The 12,062-nt window shown below is 36.9% G+C and overlaps 1 protein-coding gene across 4 annotated transcripts in view; it reads right to left on the bottom strand.

Annotated features, from left to right (window-relative positions):
* Nucleotides 1-6,466: 6,466 nt before the first annotated feature.
* The window catches only part of CDYL2 (chromodomain Y like 2), a 61,797-nt gene continuing 56,201 nt past the window's right edge, over nucleotides 6,467-12,062 (bottom strand). For all 4 annotated transcript variants that reach the window (XM_075161464.1, XM_075161466.1, XM_075161465.1 and 1 more), the window contains one exon: nucleotides 6,467-11,014. In XM_075161464.1, coding sequence (XP_075017565.1) covers nucleotides 10,856-11,014 — 159 coding nt within the window. In that variant the 3' untranslated portion in view covers nucleotides 6,467-10,855. The remainder of the gene's footprint in view (nucleotides 11,015-12,062) is intronic.

Genomic DNA, 12,062 nt, shown 5'->3' with positions numbered 1-12,062 from the left:
CACATTCTTATCTGGCTGAAAAGTCTTCATCCAACAAGCCACTGAGTTGTAAAGCGTTCAGATTTTTCTGCTGCTAAATCAACAATTGTGTTAGTCGTGTGGTGCCACTACATGTGTCATTTCATTTGGTCTCTTACTCTCCTGATTTTTTCAATATGTTGCAAGCAGTGTAAACTGATATAACCTGGAGATGTTAGCATTTCCCAGATATGTGCACACAGAAGACCAAAAAGGTGTTTGGGTATGGGAGTGCAAAAATGTGCAAATAATTTCTATTTGTAACTGGATTGTTGGGGTTTTTTAAAGACAGTTTTTGATGGAGGAATGCTGGGTATATGAAATAGTGCTCTAGAGAGTTCTGGAGCTCTGCAGGATTTCTGGGAATTAGTGCTGGGATGATGATGGAAGATTACTTAGAGCTTTCTGCATACAGGAAAGACATGTCATGATTTCCTTCCATAAACTGCAAGCTTAAGACTGCAAGCAATCTTTTACATTCCTCTTCCTTTATGAATTTCAGATGGAGGAATTGAGCAGCATACATGGGGAATTTGCTTTGAAAACTGAAGTTCTGCAGGACTTGATTCTGTTCTCACACTTGTGTAAGCCAAGTGTGAGCCATGACAGAATCATTCACAGTGAGTGACATGGGTTTATCATCAAAGTTATTCTTCGGTCATATTTCTGTATTTCCAGTCCGTAAGATCATGGTGGAGGGGAATGCAATGTTTGAAGAGATAACCTCTTTCTTGCTGCTGTGTTCCTCTGTGGGAGGTTGCCATCTTTCAAGTGTCCTAGATTTTTGTCAATCATTTGAGCTCATAGTCAGCTCAAATTTATCTTCTTTGTGCAGATGCGGCTGTCTAATCTGCAGCCCCTGCTACAGTTGCTAACATCTGGCAGAAAGACAGGGCTGAAGGTTCGGGTAAAAGTCTTTTCAACCACTCCAGCACGGTTTGGCAGGGCGTGTCTCTTAATGCCATAAGTGATGGTTTTGTCTAAACTCTGTGCTTAGGCTTTATGAGGGCTGTTAGATGGGAGAAAAAATCTTTCATAGGTCTGTGCAGGGAAACTAACTATGAGTATTTCCACCCTGGTCACACCTTAGATGTCTGTACAAACTAATTCTTATCTCCGTAGTTTCACAGCCCAGGCTTAATCCAGGGTAGGACAAACAATAACATTAAATGGACGTTACTGGCTGTGAGTTGAGTTCCTGTAGAAGATGGCTCAGGCTGTGGAGTTCAGTGGGGCAAAATGCGTGAAAAAAATTATTCATTTGTGTAGGCGTTTGTAGGATTGAGCAGCGTGAGGTATGGCAGAGCTAGCTGTTCCCAGCCTTTAACTGGAAGCTGTATCTGTTTGTTAATGGGGGTAAGCTGTAAGTTCACAGCTGGTCTATAATTACCCTTAACTAACACTGTGAAGGTAATAACTAGAGTCTATTTTTTTTTCCCCCCTTTCCCCTCCTCCACAGGTGTCCAATGTGGTTATTTACACCTGTGAAGAGTGAGTAAGAAAGTAGGTATAAAATGCTGCCATTCTGGTTTGGCAGTGTTTAACAACCTTGTAAAAGAGTGTTCAAATTTTCAGGTGGAAGATTGGGTGCTCTTTCAAATCGTTTTATTTCTTTAATCCTCAATCTTTTTATCCTTTTTTGCCATCCTGAATAGAATATCTAGGGTGAACATGTGAAGTGATGCTTCAGTGGGGAATTTCTTAAGAGGGATTAATTTAAAAATGATTTAGGCAATCTCATGATTTTATCAAACACTCTACAAGAACACTGTGAAGCAAAGTAGCATGCACAGATACTCCTTTGGGAATATGACGGATCATTTGAACTGTATTTTCATTAGGAAAATGTACTCCTTTTTATATCTGTGCAAGTATTTAGTGTTATTGATTCTAATGCTCTCATGAAACCCTTCTGCACTCAGCCTTGCCAGGTTTATCAATGGGATTTTTGTCAGAGTAAGGATCATAGGACTGGACTGATATGTGCTTATGAACCTCTTTCTCATCAGTTTGCTGATTGCTATTTTCTTAAGCATTTATCCTAATTTAAAATTTGAGATCTTCTGTAAATTGGAAGAAAATTGAGATAGCTGACTGTACTAATGGAGAAAAAAATCCAGTAATTTTTTCTTTTTATGGAGTGTTTTTAATCTGTTCATAAGAAAAGTGTTCTCTGGAGTGAGGGTTAAATGTATTCTTGACACTTGATTCCCTACCCTGCCTGCTGACTCACCATTTTGTTGGCACACAGCCATGGTACAGTTGTGGACTATGTTTACCAAGTGCTTGAATCGCAAATGGAGTGCTGTTGGATTTTCTCGTACTTGAAACAGTTGGGAAAAGTTTTAGCCTTCCAAATCAGCTATATCGCAGCCTACTTCTTTAAAGCTCAGTTTAATCTTTCAATAGATTTTCAGAGAAAGTGGATTTATTTAAGAAACGTCTTTTGGAGAGGGACGGTGTCTTTGTGTTCTAACTAGTTACAGCCACGTATGGAAGATGAATCCTACCAGGTTTAACGTGTTTTGGGATATTTCTTTCCAACTGGCATCACATTAGCATCCAGGAAAATAAGTCTATCATCTGTTTTATCCTGTTCCATGTAAATACACGAAAAATATAATGTCCTGTTTTTCTGTTCTGATTAAGCCAGGCACAGCGTGGTGCTGGGGATGGTACGGGTATTAGGATCACCTTGTCCATTGCTTTTTTCAGGTGGGCCTGGTCACTGGTGTAAGAAACTTGCAGGTTGCTTTATAGTTAATAACTTACATTGCTTTAGATGTCATTCCAGGGAGCAGCCCTGTGGAAAGGAGTGATGAAGGGTCATTATGGCAGGAAAACCCACAGAGGGCTAGACCACTGATATTATTAAGGCTTGCTTTCAGAAATAAAAGGAGGATCAGGGTCGAGCAATTGTCGACTCCAAACCCTGCACTCCAACCAGTAGGCATGCTGCTGCTGATCAGCAAAGCCATGCTCATCTAACCTTTACCCTTGAAACAGTAGGGAATCCCTTGGCAGCTCAGCTGGCAGGAGTTTTGAGTTGTTGCTCATTATGAGCCTAATGGGCAAAAAGTGGACTTGGAGGGAATTGTTTGCCAGAGTCTGAGTCCCCAACAGACAACTCGCTGCAGCTGCATACAAAATAAACAAATGAGAAGCTAAGATAATGCAGATCTTGAATAATTAGGCATGGGAAGAGTTTTATGTGAATACCTTTATCCATTTAATGAACCTCTTGTAGAAAGTGAATATGCTAGAGCCTAGTAGGCAGCATATGTAATCACTAACCAGAAGGCTGTAAAAGGACAGCAGTATGAAATCTTTTTGGAGTAATACAAATTGTAGCACTCATTTAAAGACACATCAGAAACACATTTCTGGATGACTGTGCATAACTTGCTTCTAGATGATAGTAATTAGCTTAATCCTAACAAGTCAAGATTACTGCTTAGCGTTTAAATAATTTTTCATTATAGAAACTCTGTTAGATGCAGCTTTTTATCTAACACCTTAGGAGGCAGTGGCAGTTCAATCGCCCCTGTTTCAAACCTGACTCTTGGTTGCAAAGAGCATTTTCACTTTTCTCTTTATTGTTGTTCACAAACATATTTCTGTCTATATGACCAATGTCACAGATGTTAGATAGTCATCCAGAATCCAAGTTGATAAATGTGATTGAAGAGTTGAAGAAGGTTAAAACAAGAGTCTACAGCAAGTCAGTGACAAAGTTGAAAATGTTGAATTTTATTCAAAATTTCTTAGACACTGCTGTTAAATTTTGAACTAAAGATATGGAACCCTGCCTCCCATGCTAATTATGTCTTTCTGATTAGTGCCACATTATTTTTCAAAGAAGATGACTACAATATATTCCCTGTACTATTATGGTGAAGGAGTTTGCCGTGGTATCTGTCAACCACTGGGGTTGATCTAGAAGCAACTGAAGTCAGTAGGAGGATCTCCATTGATATTGGTGGGTTTTGACTTAGATCCGCTGAATTTGCTCAAGTGACACCAGTGCCAGGAAGTGATAAAAGAAACGTGATACAGTTTAGTTTAGAAGTTTTAAAGTTACCCTCTGCATTACTGACTTCTGCTCAATGTGGTTCATGTATTGTTGGGAAAGTGTTGTGGAGGCTTAAGTTACAGGTTTCCTTTGGGGTCATGCCACTCCATTTTTGCTAGGAATGGGACAGGGAGTCACATTGATAGTACTGTATCTGTCACATACAGACCTCAGGTGTTAATGACCTGTCCTGGAAGGAGGATATTTGCTTATTACATGGAAATTTAATGAAGGACAGATGAAATATTGTAATTACTAGGATTGTTCCTGATTCATTAAGTAGCATTACAATTTTTGTGACAAGAATTTATAACGATGACATTCTGTAAATTATGTCATGATAAAAACTGTTGTACTGCTTAAGATAATTAAAAACTACCACCCCCCACCCAGCCCCCCTAACAATTACGGCTGCTTTCTAATAAAATAGCTGGAGATTATATATGTGTCTAGATATTCCTCTGTAACCAGTTTGTAGTAGAAACTTGGTTCTTACACTAGTAGAGAGTTTGTATAAAACTCTTTATTGTTTCTTGTGCATTTCTGGTCTTTGCTTCATCCTCTGTGTAAATTAATTTATTCCCTACTAAATAATAAACTCTTTCCTTTTCCTGAAATGAAAATTCCCTTCTTTCTCCTATAGTAATTTTGACAGTTCCAGGTGAAAATTACTGTGTCAAGCCAGGTGGACTTAATAATTGGAATTCAACAAAGTTCTAAACGGTTCTATTTTTATTATACATCTGTAATGAGCGAATTTTGTAAAACCAAGGAAAGCATATAAATTAAAGGAAAGCAGTGCTAGCACAATTCAGATCGTTTGAATCCTAGAGCGGGTTGTGTCTCTGGCTTTCTTAGTAATTTGAAACTCTCTCCATGCTAAACTTGTAGATTGGTTTGAGGATGTCAGACATCAGAGTCTTCAACAGATGCGTTACATTTTATTAAATTTTATAATCTTCTGAGCGGGTTTCAGCCAAACTGCCCCCTAGTCCAACTTCTGAGACTTGATTTGCTTTGAACTCCCCCAATCTTTAAAATGATGTCCTTCTGTTTTTCTCACATGCTTTCATTTGCTGCTCATTTGTTTCAAAACCTCTCCTTGTTCTTTCCATATGCAATATTGTTTCTGACTGTTATTCAAAACTCAGAATGAGAAATGGCATGTCTTAGTTTGTGTAGAGCTTTGATCTGTTTGAGTACTTTTTATATCTTAAGTGGGATTAATACCTGCCTGTTCTTTTCTACATGCAATTCATAGACTAGTCTTTTGTCTGCTTAAATTTGTAGACCTTCTTTATATATACTTAGTGGGTTCCTCTTCCATGTAGTTTGTTGGTATATTAATTTACAGCAACAAGGACTAACACTTATCTTGGTTTAAAAACCCTTGACTTGTTAGACAAGAAAGGTATCATACTCTTCATCATGTGCACATTGCTTAGTCCAGTGCGAGCTACGATAAGTTAATTTCTGCAAGAGTCACCGTAAGAAATAATGGGATTTGTTCATTGTGAAGCAAGACTAAATTGCTCAATCCTCTGCTCTAAATAGCTGACCACAGTTTTTACTAACAGTGTCTGTCAGTTTAAAGCTAACCAATATAATTGCTAGAACATAATTGTTGTCCTTTGAATCAAGTGTAGGTCATTTTTTTCAGACCTTGTTGTATAGGTGGTTTGGGTAACACTGGCTCCCTGTAAAAATACCCTTCCTTTTCTGCCCCAGGCAGAAGTAATTTACAGTTACTCTTCTAATCATGGGAGAGACATGATTGGAAATGGTATTAATGGATGTTAAGCCAAACGATCACCTTGTATACAAGAGACCCCATGGAAGGATTGCAGGCTGTAACCATGCAGGAGGACCATAGGGTGATCCAGCTTCACACTGCACCAAGGAGGTTCTGGGCTGAATCTTGGTCTCCCTGGCAAATACCACTTCAAAATCAAATTCTCTTATGTGGAGCTGAAACACTGTACGCAGTAGTCAGTTCTGGGCAGATATGCTTTAGGTGACATGCACATATCAAATAGTGGAAGTGATAATGCTAGAGAATGTGTCCTAGAAGTGTATTTATAAGACAGTTCTCAGCGGTTTTCTTGGATTTGATCATGAAATGATAAATGAGATGGATCACGATGAATGATTTCAGAGAATTCTTACTGCAGCGTCTTTTAGTGCCCTGATTTTTGCCATTTGGAAGAAAAAAAGTTTTAAGTTTTAACTTCTCTTTTAAAAAGCCTGCTGTATGATTGCTTTCTTTTAAAAGGTAGGAGTCCATGAATAGCTTTATCATATACAATACAAGGGTCTGTGGCTACTACTTATGACATTCATTCTGATTATGTAAAACTGAAAATCACTGCATTGAAATGAAGTTTCAATGTTTTTATTCAAAGCAGCTTCTCACAATGTATAAATACTGCATATTAACACACATGAAAAATACAACTTCTAAGGCACCCAGAAATGTGTCCATACACTAGTTACAGGACCATCAACAAATAAATTGTGTACAATTTGATCTAGACAGTCAATATTTGATATATCAGAAGATACAAGTCCCTCAGTACTGTACCAGTTTCAGAAAATATTTACAACACTGTGATATAGGGGTGCCTGTACCCTTATAATATTATAATATGTACTCATCATTACAAATATTAGAAACTGTTTTAGTCTGTTCCATGGCGTTCTGACAAAATAACTTAAGGGCCTAATTTGCAAAGTTCTACAATTAATTATTTGTGCAAGTTCTGAAAATAAATTTACATTGACATAATTTGTGAATTTTTGGTTCTTTGCTTCATCTCAGAGGTTTGGTAATAAGCCTTACCAATAGACATGCCATCCTAGCTGAACGTCCCTCCTTTCCCAATAGGTCAGTGGATACATCTTTTCCCCATGTTGACATGGATGAGAATGCAGTGTTTGTAGCAGAAAGAGACTATTTGATTTTCAGTACAAATGTCAAACTAGTTCACTGGCGAGGGAACTAATGCTTTGTTAGAATAATGCAATTCTTTGGTCCTTTGTTTTTATGGAAGGCATAATATTTTTATTCACTAAAAATTGAAATCCTGTCTGTGAGTAAGCAAGCTAGTGAATGACTTTCAGTGTAGTATTTAAAGTAGCAGTAAAGAGATTTAATATGGCTTAAAACATACGGTTAATTGGGCAGACACAGATAACACATCTAGGATACCGAGTACCCAAATGTACTATGATTAAGATTGTCTGTAAGTCTCTTATGTAAACTTCTTTAGTGTCTCCTAAAGAGCGCTGGCTTTAGCCAGATTTGACTTTTATAGACCCAGCCACACAAAGCCTGAGATTAAACTACTGTGGTTGGGAGCACAAATGCACAGTTTATATATAACAAAGCCCATGCTGACAAGTCTACCTATGTTGTTCAAAAGAAACAACCCGTATTATCCTTTTCACAAGAAAAACTTAAGGCCCTGTACTCTGATTTGCTAACTTTCTTACAGCAATCATTTGGGGAAGTCCTTAGTACTACATAAGCAATTATGTAGCTTTAAAGATTTCTTGTACCTAATGGTAAGGCTTATTCACAAATGCAATACATTTATAAATTACATTTAAAACTGTAAAGGCTGGCAAAATAATAAAAAAAACCCAATAAAATAAAACAAACCCCAACCAAAATTGTCTGTTTATCCCTAACATTAAAAGAGCATTTTATTCTAATGAAAAACTATTGGCACAAAACCATTATATTATAGGTTAAAAGAACAGTTAATAGTAGTGAAAAAGATTGCCTAAAACGCATACCCTAACCTACCACAGAAATATAAAAGTTTATATTCTGAAAATATATACTGTATTAAAGTTTGTAAGCTTATTCATTTAAACAGAAATGTACTGAAATAGTAAACTAAGCAACACTTATCTACAGCAAAAATATACATGCAGGACAACACAAAATAAATTGCTTACCTTTAATATCTACAAATGCAAAACTGTAGATCTTTAAAGATTGTACAAAACAATTTACACAAGAATAAAATAACATACTTAACAACAAATTGCATTTATAATCTTAAATACTGTGAATATTAGTAAAGGTACCCAGACTAATATGTACAGTACATCTAGATATCTGAATACCGAGTAAGGACAGAAACACAAGAGAAAATTGATTCTGATCTTTAAATACTGGAAAAGAAGCTTTTGACATTGTTATTACTCTTTATTGAAGGGAAAATAGATTCCATGAAAACTAGATTGTAACTGTATAGATATGAGTAATTAAAAATGTTAACTATGGTTAGCACTTGCTTTAATGGAAAAATAATTATAGAAAATGTATTTCAACCATTCCTTTGTCATAAAAAATGCTAACATACAGATATCTGAAAATTCAGTTGAAATGATGCAGTTTAAAGGTCTAACAACTTACAATTCTTCTCTGTTTGAAAATCTCATATGGAAAGCATATCTTCACATTGCTGAGCAATTTTTCTATATTTATCTACAAAAACCAAGCATAGTATTGAAATAAACTTCCTAATATCTTATTAACACATGACTAGGAGTTATGGCTCTCTGGACGGGAATAAAGGAAATAAAGGAAATTGAGGAATCATGGTACTTTCCATTGCTTTTTTTTTTCTTTTTTTTTTCTGGAGTCATATGCTGGAGGCCTGATTGTGCAAAGACGTATGCATATGAGTGGTTTTCACTTGAGTAATCCCTCTCATTTTAATGGGACTGCCATACAGGTGACTCACGTGCTCACACTGGCATAGTGGGGGGTCCTGTGGCCTTGATCCAACCAAGTCTTTGCGCATGCGCTCTGTGGCATTGCTGGCAGGTTGTGGAAATAAGCAAGTATTAGTATAAAACAAGTGGTGCATCTATCACTTCAAATAGTTATTGAAAGAGTTCTGTTTCAGACATTTAAAAATAAGTTACTTGTTTTGATAAGTTTTTTGAAAACATTTAAAACAGGCTAATTAGAAGACAGATTGTGTCTTTTTAATGAAGAATTTCCATGAGAACTTCTGCCTTTAGGGTAATGATTTCCTTAAAATTCAGTGGTACAATTAGGCCATAGAAACAGCACTTTTAATTATTTGTGGAAAAAGAAACGTTGTATTAATGTGTTGAACGCTACTGTTTACTATAATCACCTGTTCGGTAACTTTACAAAGGCTGTGTTGAAATTCTTCATGGAAATACTGGGAAGGAAAAAACCTAGCAGCCTCATTTGCAGAGGTTTAAACCATAACCAAGTCACTGAGCTCAAGGATGGAGAGCAAGTGCACAAATTACAAAGCAAACAAATGTGCAAAGCTTCTGCTTCAAGAGGTTTTAATTTGGGCATACTAAAATGGCAGGTGAAGTCACAGAGCATGCTTGTTTTATTTCCATATTAATTACCTTACTAGCAAAACAGAAACGAGAGCGATCCAGTGTTCAGAAGTCAGTCAGTGTCACTGAAAAGTACTAGGATCACATTCTAAAATAGCAGATTGGATTTTTGTCATTTATTGTGGACTGCTTTTATGGATAGCCATAAGTTCTTGTAACAGATGGTGGGGTGGCCAGATGTGGAGAGCTGGGAAAAGCAAAACAAAACCTCTCCCTCCACTTAGTTCAATACCTAGCACCTTGTATAAACTGTTGGCCCACACCCAAAGGCCTCCAGAGCAGAAATTATCTCACACCTGAGGAATCAGGCAACTAGACTAAGGCTCATAAGGATTTGCTTTTAGACTTCAGACCAGAAGGGGATGTTTAAACCTGAAAAACAGTACGATGCCACATTACGGCACCACTCACCCTGTTACTGACATCCGGCTAACAGGAATATAGTAAACTTAAATAAAGCAAGCCCTTCAATGCTCCTCAAGAAGGCAGAAGGTGAAGCGAGACTTAGGGGGGACTCACTGTTTCAGAATCCACCTTTTTTCCCTTAACCCTGGCAAATGAATCTATTTCATACATTTTTTGTACAATTTAGCACATAGAGGAGCATGCACGTGGCTGTTTCTTTTACTGCCCACAGCATTCTGTGTTTTTTATATATTCTTTATTTTTCTACACAATTTGCTGCTAAAAATGTGTTTGCATTCTCATGTGATGCCATTAATTCAGTCAAGGGAAGTATGAAAATAAGATCTGTGATCAATAAACAGCTGAATATGAACACAAAATAAATAAGTTAAATAAATTCAACAAAGAAAAAAATCCTAGTAGTTTTTGTAAAACTAACTTTACATATTATACATATAAATTATCAGATTTTTCCATTACACTGTTAGAACTTAGAAAAAAATAATTAAAATATTTCTAAAGTATGGTGTTTGGGTCTACAAAATATTGTGCTGACCCAGTTTTTAGATTGAGCCCTCTATGTCAGCCCAGATGTGTTGCAACAGCAAGAATAACTTAAGAAGGACAGACAAAATAAACCATTACAGGTGGTGTGCCTTGTTGGGCCTCAGTGGTGCTTCTCAGCACGTGGAATGTATACTTTTATCCGGATGAGCACGTGAAAAATGCAGCCCTCTGTAGAGATTATGTGCACTGAACAAGCCTGCCTACGTCTCGGTTACACAAAATCAAACCAGCTACAAGCAGCTGTGTAGCTCACAAGGAAATCGACACAACCATATGTATTAGGATACACTGTCACAAATTCCTCAATGATGCATTGCCTCTGCTTTTCAAACACAGGTAATGTTTGACTCTGTTCACAAGTGGAGAATTTTCTCTTTAAGTTAGGGCAAGACATCAAACTTCATAAATTTTGTCTTGCAAGTAGCTGAATAATGAATCCAGTCCTTTGGAAGAACTCCACAGCTGTTTTAACATCTGACACTCTTTCTCATTCACGTCTTCAAGTCCGGATTTCAGGAAGCTCCGCACGAGACATTTGGACTCTTCCAATACCTAAAGCCAAAATACCGCTCAGTATTTTATTTTGAATCTGAGAAAATTATTACGGATAATGGCGTGAACAGCATTTTTACACTATTGACTCTGTTTTACAATCTAAATAACTCCTTTGGGCACAGAAATTAGATCTGATTTACAGCCATAACTCTACTTGCTGATAGTCAGCATCTTTATGAATTAAGGACTTCCAAGGTTTATGCCTTAGTGCCAACATTTTTAAAAGGAATGAGGGATTCTGAAGTACCTTAGTTTATTGAAGGTCTGCCAGCACTAGAAGGAGCTGAACTCCCTCCTGTTGAAAATGTGATCCCTTGAAATGAAAATGTGTGAGGCATGATGTATTGGCTACCTGTTTTCTCGAAGGTAGTCTTTAAGGTTATAGAGGTTGGAAACCCAAATGTGAATGTCCATCATCTTTAACACTTTTCCCTCCTGCATAATTTCCATATCAAAACAGAAATGAATAGGAAAGGGCCTTTACTGCAAATACCTTTTTAAGTTTATTTACTTACATTTTTATAAAAGTGAAATATTTTATAAAGGAAGGGCATTAAGCAAAACAAGAACCCTCTGACTGTGTTCTGGAGTTAGATTTGCTTAACATATACAAGCAGTCATAAAAAATCACCTAAGGTTTTTACAATGGAAAGCCCAATCTCAAGCCCTTAGTAATCGCTGCAAGTTCTTAAAGGCATGAACAAGCAGGTCCATGGTTGCTCCCACAGTTCAGCTCGTTTTTCCCAGAGCCATTTTTAGACACATTGAGATTGCCTTCTTTAAAATTCTTTTTGAAATATATAGCACCAGTATGTATCTCACAAGGACCCAACTAGTCAGACAAAACCATTAATAATTCATACATTATTGATTTTTTCGAGGTAGGAGACTTAATGTAAACTAATACAGTGTTTATGGTAAGGGAGACCTTACCATAAGCTTTGTCAACACCCGCATGTTAAGCCCAGTTCCTATCTGTTTGAGGATACAACACTGCTATTCCAAAATAGTATTTCTCTTAACGCAAGTAAATGGTGTTAACTGC

The sequence above is a fragment of the Calonectris borealis genome, chromosome 12, assembly GCF_964195595.1.
Source record: "Calonectris borealis chromosome 12, bCalBor7.hap1.2, whole genome shotgun sequence".
Taxonomy (NCBI): domain Eukaryota; kingdom Metazoa; phylum Chordata; class Aves; order Procellariiformes; family Procellariidae; genus Calonectris; species Calonectris borealis.
The sequence above is the reverse complement of the archived record's forward strand: the minus strand, read 5'-3'. Positions and strand labels throughout refer to the sequence as shown.